The sequence below is a fragment of the Equus asinus genome, chromosome 9 (assembly GCF_041296235.1).
Source record: "Equus asinus isolate D_3611 breed Donkey chromosome 9, EquAss-T2T_v2, whole genome shotgun sequence".
Lineage (NCBI taxonomy): Eukaryota > Metazoa > Chordata > Mammalia > Perissodactyla > Equidae > Equus > Equus asinus.
The window spans coordinates 41,265,713-41,287,938 of record NC_091798.1 but is presented as its reverse complement, the minus strand read 5'-3'; the positions used below and the strand labels follow the sequence as shown (position 1 = coordinate 41,287,938).

At 45.7% G+C, this 22,226-nt stretch overlaps 1 protein-coding gene across 2 annotated transcripts; it reads right to left on the bottom strand.

Moving 5' to 3' along the window:
- Window positions 1-5,151: 5,151 nt before the first annotated feature.
- GFRA3 (GDNF family receptor alpha 3) lies at window positions 5,152-21,601 on the bottom strand. Of its 2 annotated transcripts, XM_014853817.3 has the most exons (8): window positions 21,270-21,601; window positions 16,201-16,488; window positions 11,929-12,021; window positions 10,067-10,379; window positions 7,686-7,789; window positions 7,386-7,520; window positions 6,907-6,995; window positions 5,152-6,705 (listed from the first exon to the last, which is right to left on the bottom strand). In XM_014853817.3, the coding sequence occupies exons 1-8, from the start codon at window positions 21,358-21,360 to the stop codon at window positions 6,616-6,618; spliced, it is 1,203 nt and encodes a 400-aa protein (XP_014709303.2). In that variant the 5' UTR covers window positions 21,361-21,601; the 3' UTR covers window positions 5,152-6,615. The 2 variants fall into 2 exon arrangements, with proteins under 2 accessions (XP_014709303.2, XP_014709305.2); XM_014853819.3 differs by lacking the exon at window positions 11,929-12,021 and having other exon boundaries at window positions 5,180-6,705; window positions 21,270-21,497.
- Window positions 21,602-22,226: the final 625 nt, after the last annotated feature.

Sequence of the window (22,226 nt, the reverse complement as noted above, 5' to 3'; positions counted from 1 at the left end):
CTAATCTCTGGGGTGCCCTTCCCCCATGTCTGTCTAATAAACTCTACTCACTCTTCAAGGCCCAGCCCAAATACCTTCTCTTCCAGGAAACCATCTCTGCAGCTTGAAAGACCTCCATTTGACCTCACACCTCTCATCCTAGCCTCGTAATTTAGGATGTGGGGGTCTTACCCCAACACTGGATAAATGCAACATGGATCAAAGATTGTGCCTGGGAGGGGGTTGGCCTGGTGGTGCAGCAGTTAAGTGCACACATTCCACTTTGGTGGCTCGGGGTTCGCTGGTTTGGATCCCGGGTGCAGACATGGCACAACTTGGCAAGCCATGCTGTGGTAGGCATCCCACATATTAAAAAGTAGAGAAAGATGGGCACACATGTTAGCTCAGGGCCAGTCTTCCTCAGCAAAAAGAGGAGGATTGGCAACAGTTAGCTCAAGGCTGATCTTCCTAAAAAAAAAAAAAGATTGTGCCTGGGAGTCAAGGAGATTGACATTTGATTTCTGGATCAGCTACTTATTATCCTGTAACCTTGGACAAGTTGCTTGGCTTTGCTAAGCCCCTTTGTAAAATGAGGAAAATAAAATAGGATGGTTCTGAAAAGTAAATGCGATAATGCTCATCAAGCCATTAGCATGGTGCTTTGCACACATTAAACTCTTAATAAATGTTAGCTATTAGAATTGTCTCTATCCTCCTCAACCCCCCTACTCACCCACAGTATGTCAGATAAGGCCTTGACCAGCTCAATATCTGAAGGTGGGATTTTATCAGACCAAGTGTCCCAGGTTTCAGATGTAAATAGGCTTCCTCCTGAGAGAAGCAGAGATGCTGAAAAGAGACTGGAATTTCTGAAAACCAGAGATCCCAAGAGAGGAATGAGGGTGAGGACCTATGACTATTGGTCAGATGGGCTATAGAGGCAAAGATAGAGTGTTATCGGCCAAGGAAATGGCAATGCTTTTGTTGGGGAGGAAGAGCCTTTTCCTCTAACCTCTTATGTTCAGTTCTTAGGGGCCCGTGAATTAAGCTAACAAGCTAACAGGAGAAATGGCAAAATTTTTATTAATATATACCTGCATGAGAGTTTACAGAAAAGAAGTGAAACTCAAAGAAGACTTGCGGTTAGACTTGGGGCCTTATATACCCTTTTGACAAAGGGAAGAGCGTTTGGGCTCCAACGGACAATAAATCATGGGGAAATGACTAGGAAACATATGTGAGGGGGGCAACTAATGGAAGATAAAGGCTATTTTGGTAAGATCTGATTATGCAACTCATCTTGGTGTTCACTTGGTGTTGGTCTTGAATTAGTCCCTGCTTTCAGGCAGATAAGGGGAGGGCAGAGAACTCTTCCTGCATCTGTGGATTCTCAGTTGCCATCAGGTCAAAACAATCCTTATGCCAAAGTGGCATACTTTGGAGTGGCATATTCTGATCCCCTTCACTGTCTTACTCTTCAACAGCCAGAACCAGAAATCTAGCAAGCCCCACAGTAGCAAAGTCTCCTTCTGCAGCCATTAAAAAACGTCACTCAGGGGCCAGGCCCATGGCCGAGTGGTTAAGTTCACATGCTCCGCTTCGGCAGCCCAGGGTTTCACCGGTTTGGATCCTGGGTGTGGACATGGCACCACTCGTCAAGCCATGCTGAGGCGGCACCCCACATAGCAGAGCCAGAAGGACCTACAACTAGAATATACAACTCTGTACTGGGGGGCTTTGAGGAGAAAAGAAGAAGAAAAAAAAGATTGGCAACAGATGTTAGCTCAGGTACCAATCTTTTTTTTTTAAGATTTTATTTTTTCTTTTTCTCCCCAAAGCCCCCCGGTACATAGTTGTGTATTTTTAGTTGTGGGTCCTTCCAGTTGTGGCATGTGGGATACCACCTCAGCATGGCTTGATGAGTGGTGCCATGTCAGCGCCCAGGATTCGAACCAGCGAAACCCTGGGCCACCAAAGTGGAGCACGTGAACTTAACCAGTCAGTCACGGGGCTGGCCCCCTCCAGTACCAATCTTTAAAAAAAAAAAAACAAAAACTAAAGAAACTCCACTCAGTTCTAGCTCCCAGGGTGGTTCTCAGACCCAAATGAGCCGCAGCACCTGGCCTATGTTCCTACATTCCCATCCCCTCACGGCATGCAGGAAGGAAACTCAGAGAAGACACTCCTAGGCCAGGGAGGAAGCCACGAAAGAGGCAAGCTTCACACATAGCATGGGGACAGATGGAAACTAGACTTTTGGTAGTGAACACAATGCAGTCTATAGAAAAGTCAAAATATGATGTACACCTGAAATTTATATAGTTATAAACCAATATGACCTCAATAAAACAAATTTTAAAAAATTTTAAAATAAAAAGCAAAGCTGGACCTCAGGTGATTAAGATCCACTCCAATTCCCTGACAAGAGTCTATGCCTTTTGCAGGTCTTGGTGAGCCACACTGCCTTCTCTGAGAACTGCCCTTCACTAATAGGCCTGGGATCCTGTAATTACTTTGGTAGCAGGTGGATTGATGTTTCTTTTACCCAGCTGATAGGCCTGGGATGGACCCTCAAACCAGAAACACTGCTCTAGAATCTGTACACGGACAATAAGATTTTCTGTGAATTTGGAATTGGGATGGGAGATCACTTAGCTGAAGTCATGGGACCTGGAAGGTTATGCAGAAGTAGGTCTGCAGAAAGAATGAAGTGGATGGTCCAAGATGTCTAGGCCTTCAATAGATGGGGTTCAAGGCTGGTTGATGACTCATCAGTCCCAGCTTCCCCAAGGCCTGACTGAACTTCTTGGCATTGGGTTGCATGATATTCCCCTTTTACTAAGTAATTCCAATGTTTCTGTTACTTGTAGTCGAAAGACCTTTGACTAAGACACTGACTTTCTTTGACTCCATCACTTGTCCAAGGTCCCTCAGGGCCTGAGCTCTGGCTTCCATCCTGGAGTTCAGACCTTGAATAGTGAATCTCCCATGGGCAGCCCCACCTAGAATTCAGCCCACAATTAGAAGGAGAACCAGTACCATCACTCACCACTGTTCCAGGGCAGCGAGAGAAATACATGGTACCCACAGATCCCCTCTCAGAAGTAATAACAGCTGCCATTTATTGAGTGTTCATCCTGTATCAGGCATTATGATAAGTGTTATAATTATTTCCAGTCCTCATAACAACCCTGACTAGTTTTAAATATTTTTACTGTTATCTAACTTAAATATACATGGATATCAAAACAAGCATAAATTCCTCATACTTACAAGCTTTTATAGAAATAAGAAGCCAAAAAATGGCCAACCAAAACCATTAAAATTGATATAAACAATAGTTGATATTGCTAATTAGTTTTTTGGCTTAAATTGCTGATGTACTTATTAAAAACAAAGCAAAACAAAAACTGTAACCCTTTAAGTTAGGTATTCCTATTGGCATCCCTGCTGTAGATGAGGAAACGGTGGCTCAGAGGGGTAAAGAATATTTCCCAAGGTCAAACAGCTGAGTGTTACAATCAACCAGGATAACTGAAGAATCCCAACCGCCCAATCTTGAGGCCCAGCTGCCAGAGTCCTGGGCTGCCCCTTCACTGAAATGGCAGCTCATGAATGGGCAGGGACAGGTCTTGAAAAATACTCCCAGTCTGGCACAGAACAAGTGATTATTAAAGGTTTGTTGAATGAATGATTGAATGGGTCAATTTGAAGATAGTTGTTTATTTGTTTGTTTTTTGGTAAGAAGATTGTCCCTGAGCTAATACCTGTGCCAATCTTCCTCTATTTTTTGAATGTGGGATGCCGCCACAGCATAGCTTGATGAGCAGTGTGCAGGTCCACACCCAGGAACCGAAACCACCAACCCTGGGCCGCCAAAGTGGAGCACATGAACTTAACCACTATGCCACCAAGCCAGCCCCCCAAAGATAGTTGTTTAAAGACATCTGTACCACCCAAACCATGCAGAGGCCTGTAATTCAGCACTCTCCACTTACCACTGCTGCCAGCAACCCTTCCCATTTCATTACCCAGAACCTAGACTAATGGCATTAACCATCCCAGCCAGCCAGGATACCATTAAAAGCTTCAGGCCAGCCACTGTGGCCCCACCCTGGGTCTTGGCTCTGGGCCCTGGGCTGGGAGAGTGGTCTGGTTGTTTACCAGGAATTTGGACCTTCTTCAGAGAAAAGCACAGATGACCTATTAGTCTAATTCAAGCACTTAGAAGTAATGACTGTACCATTCACACCCCGAGCCGCAGGCTAATGGAACCAAAGCAAATGGAGAGGCCTTCACTGGTTCAGAGATCTTCCTGGGAGGGGAGGAAGGAGAAGGTCCACCCAGTGTCCCGCTGAAGTTTGCAGGGAGGCAGGTTGGCTGGGCATTTCCTGGGGCAGGGTGGCCAAGCGGATACAAGAATGTACAGGGATAGGCTTCCCTATTCCACCCATCGCTTTGGCAGCTCCTCTGCACATCCTACCCACAGTCACCTCCTCACTACCTTAAAACTTGGCTGGGAGAAGAATAGGAAGACAACCAAATATCCATCAATACAGAACTGGTTAAATAAACTATGTATGTAGGAATAAGCATTCGTACAAGTCCATGTTATGCAGCTGATACAAAGAATGATGTAGCTCAAGTTCTACTCATGGATGCTGAAAGATGTCTGTGACTTACACTTTGATATACAGTGTCTGACTCCACTGACATAAAAGTATACATACCATAGATTCTCATGTGCACAGACGTGCAGGCAACAGTTTGGAAGTTTGAGAGTGAGATTTTAAAGATTTTTACTCTCCCCTTTATAATTATCTGTATCGTCCAAATTCTGTACAAAAACCTTATACCATAATTGCTACCTTTTTGAGTTCTTACTATGTGTCAGGCACAATGCTTTTACATGGATTATCTCATTTCTTTTGAGGTGGGCTCTATGCTTTTTCCATGTTGCATATGTGGATAATGAGGCCCAGAGAGGTTAAGCCCAAGGTCACATAGCTAGTGACTGACAAAGTCAAGTGTTCCTGGAGGATTAAATGAATTAATGCATGTACTTGCACACAGTAGGGGCAAAGTAGTACTTGGCACACAGGAGGTGCTCAATAAACGACGGTTATTATTACAATTATTGTACAGCATGCATCATTCTGCATTTTGTTTTTTAAAGATTTTATTTTTCCTTTTTGTCCCCAAAGCCCCCTGGTACATAGTTGTATATTTTTAGTTGTGGGTCCTTCTAGTTGTGGCATGTGGGACGCCACCTCAGCATGGCCTGACGAGTGGTGCCATGTCTGCACCCAGGATCTGAACCGGCGAAACCCTGGGCCGCTGAAGCGGAGAGTGCGAACCCAACCGCTCAGCCACGGGGCCGGCCCCTGCATTTTTGTTGTTGTTGTTGTTGTTTTGTTTTTATTGACTATCTTGTCTATTCCTCTGTTCTGGTGTGTGAAAGACTTGAAAAACAAGATCTGAGTCTTCTTACCTCAGAATCTCCTGCACCTAGTGCAGTGCCTTGCAGAGCCAGCACTCGTCAGATGCTTATGGAAAGAGTGAGTGAATGAATGGACAAATGTCCACAGCCTACATATTCTTCTAACTACTTTGCATGGATGGCTGTTTCCTTATCCTAACATGATTTCAAATGAGATCAAGAACCAGTCTCCCTTTTCCTCTGGCCCCTATTATGGCCTGGAGCAGACCAATAACACAAGCAGATGCTCAATAAATGCTGTGGTTGACTAAGGACACTCCCCTCTCAGCTGCTGTGGCAGATCCCAGGCAGTATCCCAGAAATGGCTGGAGCTGGGACTGAAACCAGGTCTACAGCCACACCTAAGCTATTTTTGCTTCCAACTCCATGTCACACATACAGAAAGGCTAAGAGACTTGCCCAGGGTCACAGAGCAGTTGGTGGCAGGGTTGCTGTATCTCTTGATCACCTGGCCTGTGCTCTTTTGTGTGCAACAGCTCTGGTTCTATATAAACTCACAACGTGAGAAAATGGGAAAAGAGCAGCATAGTTTTAAGTCAAAATGTTTAATCATGATCCAAGAGGCTGAGGGGTACTTTGGGACAGTAGCAAGAAGAAAGCAAGGCCCAAATGCTCCAGCTCTTGATGCTCAAATGCTCTGCAGGATCCCAGGGCAGGGCAGGTAGCAGGTTCCCATCCCCCAATCATAGAAGGAGACAAGGCGGGCAGGAGTCTTGCTCCAGACTTCCTTACAATGGGGAATGTCTTTCTAGGCTGCCTCAGAAAACCCAGCCCTAGCTACCTGGAGAATGCAATAGAGAATGACTGATTTCTTAGAGCATGGGTGATCCTGGTGGGCAGGAGGAAGGGATCAGGAGAAAGCTCGGTAGAGCTGGTCACCACCAGAAGATATGAATAAACCGGGGCCACCAAGTCCTAAGGAGGGGCAGCCTGAGTCAGAAGTGGGGGGAATGAGAACTCAGCCAGTCAGCTTCTACTGTGGCCTCATCTGGAGTCAACTGGATGTACGGGATGGTGTCAGGGTTGCCACGTTGTTTACTGTGCCTCCTTCCTGATGCTCTCCTTTCCTTACCCCTTGTAGTATGCAGGTCAGGCTGGATGGGGAAGAGAGGAAGAGGGCCTCTGGGGAAGTCCAGCTACCAGAGGCTTGGGAGCAGAATCAAGGTAAGTGGGCAGGAAAGAAGAGAGGGCGCCCAGGGCTGTGGCCTCATAGCAAGGTTTTTATTCTGTGGAAGAAATGGAACGGAGTCAGCTCCACCCCCTTCACCACCTCAGCCTCAGTCAAGGCCTGTCCCCCTCCCCTGAGGTGTCCATTAGAGTTCTATAGTATTCATGATCACAAGGGGGTCCATCCCTCCATCCCCTTGTCTGGGTTTCCCCAAGCTGGTCCGGTAAAGGCATGAGGGGTGTAACAAAGGGGGCCTTACCTGGCGTTGCATCACAGAAAAGGTAGAGTCTGCCCAGTCCTGGGAGAAGAGCTGGCTGTGAAAACGCATCTTAGCTGCAATGGCCTCCACTGAGGAGAGGAGAAGGTAGATTGGAAGCAGGCAGTTGTTGGAGGTTTCTCAGGCTCCCAGGGAAGGAAAGGGAGCTTCAGGAACTCTGGGATATAGGACGGTGAGCGGGCAGCAGTAGGAATAGGATATTGTCTCATTCTGCTTGCTTATTCCTTGAGCTGAATAGTATCCCTGGGGCCCAGACAGGTTGAATAAGCAGCTTGGGGGTCACTCAGGGAGTGGGAGAAGGAAGAAAGGCCAAGTCTGGGGGGAGGTAAGCCTATCCTGAGGAGGGAGCTGCTCTGCAGGAGACAGATGGAACCAGTGTGGACCACAGAGCTGACCCTCTTCCTCTCCCTGGGTTCAGCTGACCCAGCCGCAGGGGCTGGGAGGAGGTGGAGTGCACTCACTGAGGCAGGGGTTGTGAGAGAAGGACTCTTCTAGCCGCTCACACTCCTCCTGCAGGTTGCCACTGCCTCGGCAGGTGCAGCTTAAGGCAACAGTGGCGTTGACATTGCTGACAAAGTTGGGAGTCATGGAAGTCCCTGTTAGGTAAAGAGAGGATTGTCAGGGCCTATGCCAACCCCAACTTCAGCTCCTGGCCTCTCCCACTTGTCTCAGGACCACTGCATCTGGGTTCAGTCTCGAGAGCATTCTCACCCCCAGGGCTGGCCAGCCTGTGGGCTCCCTACACATGCCCCCAGCCTCACCAATCAGCCCTGTGTATGCTCGCAGACATCTGGACTGCTCTGTTGCACAGGTCCCTAGGATGTCCATGGGATGGCAGTGGGTCTGAAAATCTGCCAGGCGTGATCTGAAAGAAGGAAAATTTCAAGAGTCCTCATTGAAGGTCTGGCCTGCAGCCTTCACCCTTGCTGCCCCTTTGGTTGACATGCTCATCTTCATGCCAAGTCCTCCTGTGCTTTCAGAACCTGGCCTAGGGCTTCCTTCTCAGTGAAGCCTACTCCTGTCACAGTTAAATGCACTATCACCCCAGTCCCCACAGCACACCACTCAGAATTTAGGCTCTACAATCCTTAGCTACAAGATCTCAGGCAGCTTCCTTAACCTCAGTTTCCCTGACTGTAAATAGAGATGAAAACAGCACTACCTCCTGGATTTTTGTGAGAATGAAATAAGAGAATGCACGTACAGCATTTAGCACAGTGCCTGTACTTACTAAAAGTTCAATACATGTTAGATATTATTATTAACACTCATCCTACAATAGGTAAAGCTGGTTATCTTCGGGTGATGGAATTATGAGTATGCTTTTCTATATACATTTCTGCAGTTTTCCTTACATTTTGCTTTGTGTTAGACTGGTCTTTTACTTCTCTATCACCCCCACTCAACTGCGCACTCCTTGAAGGAAGGGAAAGTATCTTAGTCAACTAGCCGAGCACTTGTTATGTAATAGTAATAGTAGGAGCTACCAGCACAATAATAGGCAGTAGAGCAGAGCGGTTAGGTACACAGACGCTAGGCCAGACTTCCTTCATTTCAAACCTCATTAACAAACCTGACTGACTACCCAGATGAACTTGAGCAAGTTATTTAACATTTCTCTGCTGTGGTTTCTTCATTTGTAAACTGAGGATGATAAAAAAATAAAAAATAGCATCTATCTTGCAGAGTTCTTGTGAGGTTTAGATGATTAATATGTGTTAAGTACTTAAAACAGTACCTAACCCATAGTAAGTACTCACTAAGTGTTAGTATTATAATTCTTGAGAGCTCTGACTATGCAATATTTTACAGAAGAGGAAAGTGGGACTCAGAGGTTAAGTAACTTGACCAAGGTTACAGAAAATTAAGTGGTAGAACCAGGTTGCAAAACAAGATTGGTGTGACTCCCATTGTCAACGAATATCACTTAAATGAATGATAACTTCAATTTGGAGAGTGTTTTGTCCCGAGAAGGCAGAGGAAAGCCAGATGAGAATTTTGCTGGAGAGTATGTATCAAACACCTTACAAATCCTCATGTCCTTTGATTTGGTAATAGCCCTTATAGCAACATACCCTCAGTAATAATTAGATTTGTGCACAAAGATTAATGAGCAAGAGTGATACTTATTGCAGCATTATTTATAGCAATAAAGAAAGCAACCTAAATATCCAACAATAAAGGAATTAAATAAAGTATGGGGCATCCATAAAATGGAATATGACGAGGGCACTTAAAAATCAAGTTGTCAGGGGCCGGCCTTATGGCCGAGTGGTTAAGTTTGCGTACTCCGCTTCGGTGGTCCAGGGTTTCACCAGTTTGGATCCTGGATGTGGACATGGCACTGCTCATCAGGCCACGGTGAGATGGCGTCCCACATAGCACAACCAGAGGCACTCACAACTAGAATCTACAACTATGTACTGGGGGGCTTTGGGGAGAAGAATAAAAAAAAAGGAAGACTGGCAACAGTTGTTAGCTCAGGTGACAATCTTTTAAAAAAAAAAATCAAGCTGTCAAAGGACAGTAAATGACAAAAAAGAAAAACCACCACCATTTATTGAGCGCTTACTCTGCACTAGTAAGCTTAGCACTCTACATAAATTATGTAATTTAACTCTTGCCAGAATCCCATAAGATCTGCAATATGATCCAGTTTTTACAGAGGACTAAGTGCAACCTTAGGTTAAGTGATGAGCTCAAGGTCACACAAACCCAGTATTTAAATTCACATCTGTCTGACTTCAAAGCCTTCCTTCACCACTATTCCATATTGCCTACAATGGAAAATGCTCATAAGATATGCTCCATTAAGTGAAAAAAGCAAGATACAAACATATCCCCAAAATGCCAAATTTTCTTTGTATACAAAAGAGACTGGAAGGAAATACTCCCAAAAGTATGGTAGATTATCATCAGGTGATGGGCTTTGAGTGATATTTTTATACTTTCTGAAGTTTTTCCTCAAAGAAAAAAATATATATTCTTCTTGAGAAAAGTTTCAGAAAATATAGAAGGTAGCTATGTGGCAAAGTCCGTCCACAGTCCCTGGAGGGTCAGACCCAGCCCTGCACAGGAAGACGGCCCGGGAGTGGTACGCACCGCCCTGGCCCACCCTGCCCGCCCGCACCTGCAGCCGCACCTGCACAGTGGGTCGGAGAGGCAGAGGCGCCGCAGCTCCAGGCAGTTGGGGGCCCCTGACGGCAGCGCGCAGTTGGGGGCGATGGTGTTTCTTCGGCGCTGCCCACAGCCCTGATCGGTGGGCGCGCACGGGCACAGCAGCAAGCCTTGTGCGTGGGCCTCCGACGCCTTCTCGAAGAAGGAGCGGAGCTGCCCGAGGCAGGTGTGGCGCTGGCAGCGGGACCCCGAGCATGCCTCCCCATAGGCCTTCCGCAGCCGGTCACACTTGTCATTAAGAGTGCACAGCATGGCGAACTTGAGGCAGAGGTCCGAGTCTGGCGGGAGAGGGGCACCAAGTCACGAGTCCTCTCTGCAAACCTGCAGCCCAGCTTCCCTAGGAACCTCTGCAACCCTCCGATTTAACAAGATGGTAGTAGGAGAAAAGGGAAGACTACCCCATAAGGCCATTCCTAGTCCAGGGCATTCCCTCTACCCACAAACTATCTGGGCATTCACGAGCCTCCCCCATCGCAGCATCCTACTCCTCAGCTTGACTAGGTTAAAAAAAAAAAAAAAAAAGCCATATACATCTAATACTCATTTATATAGAATTCAAGCAGCCAGAAAGCTCAAATAACCAAAATCCTTTCCTCAATCCTATGCAGTGAATGAGATCTCATGGTGGAAATCATGACCTAGAGGCCCCATAACATTCTAAAGCACTTTCTGAACTGTCCAAAACAGATGCAACAAATTCTATTTAGGATTTTTTTGTTTTGCGTCTGTCTATTCTGCTCAGTTTTTTGTTTTGTTTTGTTTTGTTTTTGAGGAAGATTAGCCCTGAGCTAACTACTGCCAATCTTCCTCTTTTTGCTGAGGAAGACTGACCCTGAGCTAACATCCACACCCATCTTCCTCTATTTTATACGTGGGACACCTACCACAGCATGGCTTTATGCCAAGCAGTGCCATGTCCCCACCCGGGATCCGAACCTGTCGAACCCCAGGCTGCCGAGAAGCGCAACGTGCGAACTTAACTGCTGCGCCACTGGGCCGGCCCCCTATTCTGCTCAGTTTTAATGTCACCTGCCTGTCTTTCATTGATTGATGCATGCATAAAAGTTACCCATACTCTGAGTCTTAGGAAACTACTGTGATATTTCTATCAACAGAATATTCCAGCAATGGAGTAACTGGAACAAGTTATTCCCAGATTCCTTGTAACTAAGGGTTTGTTATGTATAAATCTTTATGCTTTTCTCTCAAAATTCTAATTCTAATATATAGAACAGACGGTACAACAAAACTCATGTCTTAAAAAGAGGGTGCCTGTGTGTGTTCCTTTCCAATTAACACAACAGCTTCACTTTCCTGAAAAACATGCATCATTGTCCTTGCCAGACAGATGGCTCCCCACCCTGAGTCACCCCTCAGGAGTCATACTCTCTCGCCTCATTTTCCCTGACCAACACCTCGCCCATTCCATTACAATGGTTGAAAACAAGCAATTTCCTAGTCTTCAGGGACAAAAAAATATTTCCTGGCTGCCTCAAATGAAGATAAATACTCCATTTCAGCACATGTTTTTCTGGGACTGCTGCCACTCCCACCAAACCCTTTGTAGAGACCCACCTTTTGGAACTAGGGAGCCCTAATGGGCTCTCTTCGAATGCTTCCCTAATATCTATTGCTCTTTGTTGACTCTGGTGAGACCAGAGCATGCCCCACAGCTCAGACTCCCACCCTGACATGGTGCTTCCTTAGTTATCTGGCAGGTGAAGACTCTTCCCTGACAAGCACCCCAGCTTGGTCCCCTACCAGCCACCCTTTCTCTCAGGGTCTAGGCCCAGCCCCTACGTCCCAGCCTCGGCTTGCCGTCCACACCTGGTTTGAGCATGTTCAGTTTGCTGAGATTCATTTTCCAGGGTTTTCTGGTCACTGTGTCTTCATAGGGGGAGACATCCAACTCATAGTCACCTAGAGACAAGGTGGGGAGCACCAGAATCCTGAGGACTGGGCTGGGGGGGGAGGGAGCAGGAGGGGCTGAGGCTACTGAGCCAGACCTCAAGGCCCTGTGAAGAAAAGGAAAAGGCAGTCTCTACCTAACTAGCTGCAAGCTGTGCAGAGGTGAGAAAAAAAGAGGGCTGTAAATGCACATGCTGGGATCAATGAATAAACTGGGTTTAATGATAAGAATAATAAAGCTACCAGCTGTTGAGCACACTGTGTACTGGGCACTATGGTAAAGGTGGAAAAATATATATATATCTATTTTTCAATCTCATTTAATCCTCCTAGAAGCCTTTGCGTAGGTGAAAAGAAACTGAGGATGAGAACGGTTAAGTTACTTGCTCAGGCTCACATACGCCAATAAGAAATGGAAACCTAGACTCTCTGATTGCAGAGTCTCTGCTCCTAACCCCTAGACATATTGCCTGTGGGTACATAAGCAGGCAAGGGGACTTGTCTTGTTTTCTCTTGCTTTTGGGGAAGGCACAGTGGTGGACTCTGACCACTTGGCTATGGAGATGTATTGCATCCTGAGGAGATGAAAGTGAGGCCAGGTCCCGAACTAAACCTGACTGAGAAAAGCAGAGGAGGAAGAGACAATGCTATCAAAGGAAACACATCTCTCTCAGTCACCCACATGGGGCTGTGGGCTCCTTAAGGAGACTCCTAGGTCTTATATATATAAAATCACCACATAGCTCATACATGTGGTAGGTGCTCAATAAATGTTGGTTAATAAATCCTGTTGGAAGAGAGAGAGGTGAGCTTGCAGGTTTGTCACTCAATTAACTTTGTGAACGCATCCTGAGGAGGGAAGGAATATGGAAGATGTTCAGGAAACAGGAGAGGATGGTTTGGATACTTGGGAAGTCCTGGAGTTCCCAAGGGAAAAGAGGGAGGTGAGAGGATACAGGGAGAAGCCTCAGGGGAAGTTCTGAAAGAGAAGCGATTAGGACAAAGACTGGAAAGCAAGGAACAAGGAGTGTGGTAAATCGTATTACTGTTTCCAAGTATTTGCGGCTCACCCTGTGGGAGGATTATACACCTCCACCTGTTGCCATGTGACTTTCAGGCCCCCTAGGAGAGGAGTATACTTCCCCACCCCACTGTACGGCTAAGCCACTTTCTTTGGCCTGTGGATTGTGAGCAGAAGTGACATAAATCACATCTGAGCAGAAACTTTAAGAATGTTCAGATGGTTCTGCTGTTGTTCTCTTCCCTCTACCAGCCTGGATTCCCAAATGAATTAGACAGGTAGGGCAAAGACACAGCTGACTCTTGGAAGCCTGCAGCAGAGTGTAACATGAGCAAGAAACATATTTTTGTTGTTGAAAGTCAGATATTTAGGGGTTGGTCAGTTGTTACTGCAGCATAACCTAGCAAATTCTTATTAAAAATGCAATTGGTGTCTAGAAGTGGAGGGCTGCAGTGACCAAAAAAAATCGAAAATGTGCAGTACTGGCTTTGGTATTGGTCAGTGGATGGTGAATAAGCTGTTACTAGGGGCTGGAAAGAGAGCAGCTGCCATCATGCAGTGGCAAAGCACTTGGTAAAACTGTTGCCTGCAATAACTTGGAAGGAAGATGATATACTGAGTGAGCCTATGCTTTAACGGGAAGAAGCTGAGAAGCAAAAGGTTATTAGTATGTCTTGATTGCTACTGGCTACATTTGGCAAGGTACTACAAGAAAGACAGAAGCTCAGAGAAGAATTGGCCAGTTTGCAAACAGGGAGGAAAGAGAAAAGAGAGAATCCAGAAATTCCAGGACTCGTAGGATTAAGAAATGTAACTGCTTCTCATATTCAAATGGTAAAAGATAAAAGTGAAAAACGCTTTGAGTAATAAGGTCAATTACAACTCAGCCTTGCGGCAAAGACCAATTCAAGTATGTGGCTATCATGCCCTTTGTGGAGATCTCTCATTGATTAAGATGGTATCCCATAAATCCTGCCAGTTGGACAAATGTGCTCAGGGAAAAAAGACTAAGGTAGTGGCTCTTCCACAGAAGCCTGATAAGGGCAAGGTACTTCTAATTAGGTCTAGAAAGAGATGCATGTCTTGAAAAGGATTACAGGAAAGGCTACTGGCACACGAGGTGACAGAAATCAAAGATATAAAAAGGAATTATGCTTTAAGAAAGTTGTACTGCTAAGAGCCACCAGCCTGGATTTAAAAAGATTTTGACTATTTAAGGGGCTGGCCCCGTGGCCAAGTGGTTAAGTTTCCGCACTCCGCTTTGGTGGTCCAGGGTTTCGCTGGTTCGGATCCCAGGAGTGTACATGGCACTGCTCATCAGGCCATGTTGAGGTGGTGTCCCACATGCCACAACTAGAAGGACCCACAACTAAAATATACAACTATGTACTGGGGGAATTTGGGGAGAAAAAAAAAAAAGACTTAAAATACCCCACTATTCCTCAGGTAGCAAGCAAACTGAGAATGCTGCTTAGTCCCCAAGGAGGCTGTAGTCTCCAATGCCCTTTTCAGATGTGGCCAAAGAAAATAAAGGAAAAGGAAGGACCTCCCAGAGGGCTGGGCCAAGAGCCCTAGAAAACAATGGATAGAGTAACTCTCCCATGGAAAGGTCTTACTGAAGAGCAATCTCTTACACCCAAGGGAGATGGCCCTTGCAACATTTGTGTAGCAGGACTTCAGAATTACTGTAAATCGGTGTCTGCTGTGTGCCTCCCGTTCCTCCCCTTTCTAACCAAGAAGATCTGTTGTGGTTCTCCTGTCCCTGTTTCATTATTGTATATTGAGTGTGTATGGTGGACAGATGACGGTTTCTAGATGAACAGGAGCCACATCCAGACCTGATATAAAAATTATCATGATGGGGCCGGCCCCACGGTGTAGTGGGTTAAGTTTGCATGCTCTGCTTCAGCGGCCCGGGTTTTGCAGGTTCAGATCCCAAGCATGGACTTAGCACTGCTCATCAAGCCATGCCGTGGTAGCATCCCACAGAAAGTAGAAGAGGACTGGCATGGATGTTGCTCAGCGACAACCTCCTTCAAGCAAAAAGAGGAGGATCAGCAACGGATGTTAACTCAGAGCCAATCTTCCTCTCTCTCTCACACACACACACACAAAATTATCATGAGATCCTAGACTTGGAGCCTGATGTCATGTTTGGATAGAACTCTTAGGGCATCTTCCACGGAATGTGGGTAGGTATATTTTGCTTGAGGAAGGCAAGGAAATGAATGTTTTGATCAAGCGGTAGACGATGGTAGATTGTATTATTGTTTCCAATTATTTTGCCCTCCCTGTAAGACTACCTATCCTCACTTATTGCCACCTGATTTTCAATGTCTCCCTGTGGGATGAGCATATACTTCCCCACCCCAGTGATGTCAGGCTTGGCCATGTGATTTGCCTTGTCAATTAAAATGTGAGCAGAAGTATTTTATGTAACGTCTGAGCAGAAGCTTTTAAAGCCATCACATAGTTCTGTCATTGCTCATTTCTCTCTGCCATGAGAAGGGAACACCCCACATAGAGGCTGTACCTTCAGCCTGGATTGCAGAATGAAGAGAACACATGAAACAGCCAACATGGAACATGAGCAAGAACTAAACTTTGTCTTGCAAGTCACTGTTTTATTACTGCAGCATAGTTCGGTAAAAGCTGACTAATACAGAGCGGGGTCTCTGGAAAGAGTCAGAGGAAGCTCCTCTCTTTGACTCTCCAGTGACTTCCCTCTCTTAGCATCTCTTGTTTGGTTAATGAGTCTCCTTTCTATTAAAGGCTGGACCAGGATGCTGCCTCTCAGTCTCTCTGAACTTAAGGATTACATTGTATTTGGAGCATATTTATGTGTTAAAACCATTTTCCTCCACCTCCTTTCCATACCCTTCTGTTCCAGGAGCTCCCCAGGCTGGGCCTCAGCCTGGCTCAGAGCTCTACCATGAGGTAGCTACATGTAGCCTAGTAAGAAAGAAGGAAGTAAGGAGAAGAGAGGGCAGTATTATAGGAGCCTAAAAGGATACTGCCAATTCCTCCCTCCACTTCTTGCTGATGTCAAATGCAGAGTTTCATTATCATCCCGTCAGAATCTACCATGTGGCCCTTATGCTGAAGGACTGAAAAACAACCCCCAAAAGACATCTTCTCTAGCTTAATCCACTCTAGGATTGGGGCCTCACCAATGCTGCGGGCAGGGTGAACGGTCCAGTAGATGTCCAGGCAGGCAGCTTGGTTCTTCATGCGCCGGTGGCATGTGCAGCTCATCAGAGAGCTATTCCTGAGGTGCTGTGCTACCTCCACACAGTCTACAGGGACGAAAGGCTCCTCTGTGGGTGATGCGGTGTTTATACTAGAGATGCAGGAATTCAGGTGGTGGTAGGTAGCATTGCAAGTGGGATCGGCCTGGCACTTCCTCCTGGCCTGGATACAGTTGATCATTAGCCGACCCTCTGTGGGGAGGGGATCCCCTGTGGGGGAATAGAGACCAGGTGAGGCTCACAGAAGGTCAGAGGAGCTGGCTGGGAGAACAAAGTTGTAAGGTAGGGTGGGGGGATTCCAGATGAAACTTTGGGCAGAAAACTCTTGGGATGGCACAAAGGCCTTTAGGAATACGTGGGGAGAAGGAAGTCCAGCAGGAGCAGAGAGTCTGCAGCTGTCACAATCTGGACAGAACAGATCAAGCCCAAGAAGAGGTGGGGATTTGAAGAGAGGCTGCTCGGCCAACTGGAAGTGGAAGGGGGACAGTTGTTTGAAGCTGAGCCTGATGACCCTGCCAGGCACAGGGAAGAGTGCCCTGGGCAGAGCTATGCCATGGGCAGGGCTAGCATCATAACCAGAGAGTTGAGAATGTGCATGTGGTTGCAAATGAGTTAGCAACAACTTTGAGTCTTCCATTAAAAGTCACTTAAAAATACCTTTTGGTGAGAACTGGTTGGGGTTGGGGTGAGGAGCTTTTGTTGATTCTGTCACTCAGGAACACCAACGTTAGTTATAGCTTGGCCCTGAAGGAAGGCCCTGCATCCTAAAACTTAGGGTCACTGTTAAGGGGTGAAAGAACATCATCATCCCCCTGGTTTTTCAAGGCAAAACATATAGGAGTCATTCTTAATTCTTCTGTTTCCTTCATATTCTACAGTCAGTCCAACAAGTCCTGTCAACTCCACAAAATATCTAAAATCTGTCTACTTCTCTCCACATCTATCACTACCTCCTTAACTCAAGCCACCGTCAACTCTTGTCTCAACTATAGTCAAAACTCCTTATTGGTCTCCCTGATTCCATTTTCCAAATTCCTTCTCCCATACCATTCAGCCATCTTTTTTTCCAGCTTTATTGAGATATAATTGACATATAACATTGTGTAAGTTTTAGGTATACAATGTGATGATTTGATACACATATATATTGTGAAATGATTACCACAATAAGATTAGTTAACATATCCTTCACCTCACATAATTAGTATTTTATTGTTATTGCAGCCATCTTTTTTAATACATTTTTTTAGGTTGGAAAACATTTCTATTGAGGTAAAATTCATGCAGCATAAAACTAACCAACTTAAAAGGTACAATTAAATGGCATTTAGTACAGGCACAGTTTTGTAGAACCATCACCTCTATCTAATTCCAATATATTTTCATCACTACAAAAGGAAACCTGTACCCATTGAATAGTCATTCTCCATTCTCCCTAGTCTCTGGCAACCACTAATCTGCTTTCTGTCTCTACAGATTTACCTATTCCAGATAGTTCACGTAAATGGAATCATAAAATATGTGATCTCTTATATCTAGTTTCTTTTACCTAACACACTTTTTTCAGGTTTATCCACATTGTAGTATTGCATCAGTACGTCATCCTTTCTTATGCATGAATAATATTTCATTGTTAAGGATATAGTGCATTTTGTTTATCTATATATCAGCTGATGGACATTTGGGTTGCTTCCACCTTTTGGTTATTGTGAATAGTGCTGCAGTGAACAGACATGTACAAGTATTTGCTTGAATACTTGTATTCAGTTCTTTTGGGTGTATACCTAAGAGTGGAATTGCTGGGTCATATAGTAATTCTACATTGAACTTTTTGAGGAACAGCCAAATTGTTTTCCACAGTGGCTGCACCATTTTACATTCCCACTAGCAATGTACTAGGGTTCCGATTTCTCCACATACTTGCCAACTCTTGTTATTTTGGGGGGTTTTTGTTTTCTTTTTTTTATATAGCCATCTCATGGGTATAAAGTGGTATCTCATTGTGGTTTTCATTTTCATTTCCCTAGTAACTAGTGATGTTGAGCATATTTTCATATGCTTCTCAGCCATTTGTATATTATGTTTGGTAATAAACTTTTTATTGAAGTATAACATACAGAAAAATGGACAAATCAAAAATGTACAGTTCAATGAATTTCAAAGAGAGCACACCTATGTAACCAGACCCCAGATAAAGGACTAGAACGTTACCAGCCCCCCAGAAGCTCTCTGCCAGTCACCATCCCCCCAAGGAAACCAGTACTTTAATTTCTAACATTAGAGATTAGTTTTGCCTGTTTTTCAATCATACAACATGTGCTTTTGGTATCTTGACTTCTTTGATCAATATTATTTTTATGAAATTCACTCACACTGCTAAGTACAGTTGTAAACAACTTATTTTTGTTGCTATGCAGCATTCCACTGTGTGAATATAATTCTAATGCTGATTGGCATTATATGAGATTATCTCTTAAAAACTGTAAATAAGATCATCTCATTTCTCTGCTTAAATCCCTCCAACAGCTTCCACTGCACTTAGCTGAGATCTAGTTTATATTCCCTGGTTACCTTGTAAGACCTGGTCCCTGCCCTGCTCTCTAACCTCCTCCTAGCTCTTTGTCTCCCACTTCCCGCATGCCACACTGGCCTTCTTTCTGGTTGCCACTGAACAAATATATGCCCGCCTTAGCGTTTTTGCCCTAGCCTTTCTTTCTGTTTTGGAATGCTCTTCCCCCAGATCTTCACACGGCTGGCCCCTTCTGGTAAGTCAGTTTGCAACTTAAATGTCATCTCAAAAAGGCCATCCCCAACCAACCAATGTAAAATAGCCCCCTAGCTACTCTAACACATTGTTACTCCAATTCTCTGCATAGCACTTATCACGACTTATTTTTTGACTTGATTTTTTATTGATTATCTCCCCCTCTAGACTTCCACGTCTATCTTACTACTCTGTCGCCAGTGCCAAGAACAGTGCCTATTATTTGTAAGCTCCCACTATTTAAGAAATAACCAGATAACAGAGACATTCTGTGAGTCACCTCTGTAACTTCTCTGGGTCCCTTCCCTCTACTTACAATCAGAGTCCCCAAATTAGGAGGGGCCTCAGGGTTTAGTTAGTCCAACCTCCTCTTCTAATCATATGATAATCAATTAGATTACTTATTAAAATTCAGATGTCAGAACCCCATCCCAGAACTACTGAATCAGAATCTCTGGTGATAAAGCCTGGGAATCTGAATTTTAGCAAGTTAGCTGGAGTGTATGATGCACCCTAAAGTTTGAGAATTAGTGCCATATTCAATGCATAAATAAAGACAGGCTCAGTAGCACTGATTTTTGCTTTTGCTTCAGTTCCAAAATGCCTCAGCATACATTGTTACTCTTTATTTAAAAGTTTGATATTTTGTTCATCAAGGATTTTGGGGGGCATTAATTTTGATTTTTAAAAATATTGCATTAAAATATTCTTTACCTTGACTACTGAGTTTCTTGGCACCCCCTTCTGTCACCTCACCTTAGTCCTAGCCCTGCCTGGGATAATTTACTTCACTTTCTGGACCTTTTCCAAATGTAAGATGAGGAGATTGGATTAAACCAGAGTTTCTCAATGGAGGGGATGGGGAAGAGAGAGGTTAGGTCCCTTTTGGGGGTATATTAGAATTTCCAAAGGGAATGTGTGGTTCAAAAAAGCATATTTGATAATTTTATATGTGGAAGATGAAAACGAAAGCTTTTGAAATTTCAAAAAACATTTAAGGAACATATGAGATTTTTATCTTTACCAAAGGGAGAAATGGATTTAAACAGTTTGAGAAATAGTAAGTGTTTAAGATGTTACTTCTGGTAGAGACCCAATAAGCGCTTGCTGAAAAAAATGTTGCAGGTCCACGTCTCATTGCTTTAACTGGACTAAATATTGAGTCATAACAATTTTCAAAAGGAAACCTCCCTAATTTCTTAGCTGATAGTTCACAAAATTTGAGTGGTGGATTTAGGGGCATTTGCATCTCCACAAAAGAAGGTGGGAGCCTTGTTAAATTTCATCATAATAGGGTGGAACTTGTTCCCTTAAATTGGTTAAGGTGTCCACATTGGAGGAAAAGGTGTTTAATGTTTACCCCCAATCCTGACATGCAGCCATACCTAGGGTTAGTGAAATTTCCTGGGCAGTCAAATCAGATCAATGATGTCTTGATGCCCTGATTTACTGATGGAGTCAGTCTGGACAGACCAGTCCTTTCCTTCCTTCTTTCCATATCTGTCTCACAGCTAAGATTGGATTTCTGTAGTACTACCTTGTGGACCGAGGTCATAGGGTCAATGTGTGGTCACTGCCTCAGGATTCCCTCCAGTCAGGCTCCAGGCAGGAGCCCATACCTGAAGAGGGGTTTGTTGGTGGTGAGCAATATTCGCACAATACAACCAAATAATAACGTTGGCAAATTGTGAGCAGCAGTTTACAACCCTAATTTGTGACAAGTCAGTTTTAACAAAAAACTTCTCTTTCTTACTCTGTACCTAGTGACCACTTCCCCAGTCCTTACAAGGGGAGGAAGAGTTGAAGTCCCTGTCGAGCAAATGGCAGTCCTGCTTCTGATTCTTCCTACCTCCTAAAGATGCTGTCCTTGTAGTAGCCTGGCTGCAGTTGTTTTGTGACTGTGTTGAGGCACCTCAAAACACAGAAGAGGGGGCACCGAGGACGAGGAGATGCTTGGGTGACCTGACCATTGCTGGTACTCAATCTACAACAGTTCAGACACTGCTCTAGGCAAGAAACCCAGCCCCTTCCTGGCACCCTGGGCTTCCTCCTCCAGTTGCCCAGGCTAGGACAGAAAGGACGCCCGGGACCAGGCAGCATGCGGTGTCTGAGCCCTCTCAGGACAGAGGTGACCCAGGCCCCGCCTTCCCGCTCCCCTCCCCCGCGCCTCCCCGAAGCCCTGGCCGGAGCGGGCTTCGGGCTTCGTGTACGCACAGACGACACTCACCGGCTCCGAGGGGCACCGGCAGCGGCAGCAGCAGCAGCAGCAGCAGCAAGAGCACGGGCGGCAGCGAGCACGGGCTCGGGGGGCGCGCCATGACGGGGTGCAGACGCCCGGTGGCCGCCCCCGGGGGCGCTCTGCCTGCGCGGGCGCCGCGCTCCCCTCGCTCCTGAGGCTGGAGCTCTGCGAGCGGGGCTCTTCGGCCGGCGCCTCCCACAGCCGCCTCCCGCCCCTCCTCGCAGCGCGACGCCCACACTCTCCCACCAGGGTCCTGGGCGCCGCCCTCCAACTCCGAAGCTGACGGACGCGCCACGCCGCTGCCTCTACTGGACCGAGCAAGCGGCGGGGGTGGGGGCGAGGGAGGGCAGGCGCCCCGGGAGCGCTTAGCCCAGCCGGCCCACCTGCCGTCTGCTGCCAACTTCGTTTAGAGGAGGAATTCTTCGCAAGACATTGTGGAAGCTGCCGCTGAAGACTCGCCATCTCGAGGGTCCAGATATTTATCCAAAAAAGCATTCCTTTTCACTTTCTGGAACTCCCTCCCCACCACCCCCAACAGTCACCGCAAATGAAATCTTGTAACAAAATTCGAACCAGCACAAGGGCACTTGCATTTCTAGTATCTTTTCTTTTAGAATTTGCACATGTATGATTTCATTTCCCCCATAAGTATCTTCAAGGGTAAGATTCAGTTGTCGTCATTAACCCCAATATTCTGCCAAGATGGGTGCCAGACAGGTGAAATAGCTTTGCTGGGAGCAGATCTGGGGCAGATCCCAGGACCGTTGCCAGACTAGACTCCAAAATTCAGCCCCTTCTGTCTTATCAGGGAGGAAAAAGGATTAAACTTCCCTCAGACTAAATAGCAGAGATTTCCCTGGACGAAACAAAAGATCATTGAGGAAGGTGGCTGGAGAGACCATTTAGGAGCCTCATCATTTTCAGATGATGTTTCAGAGGGCAAGC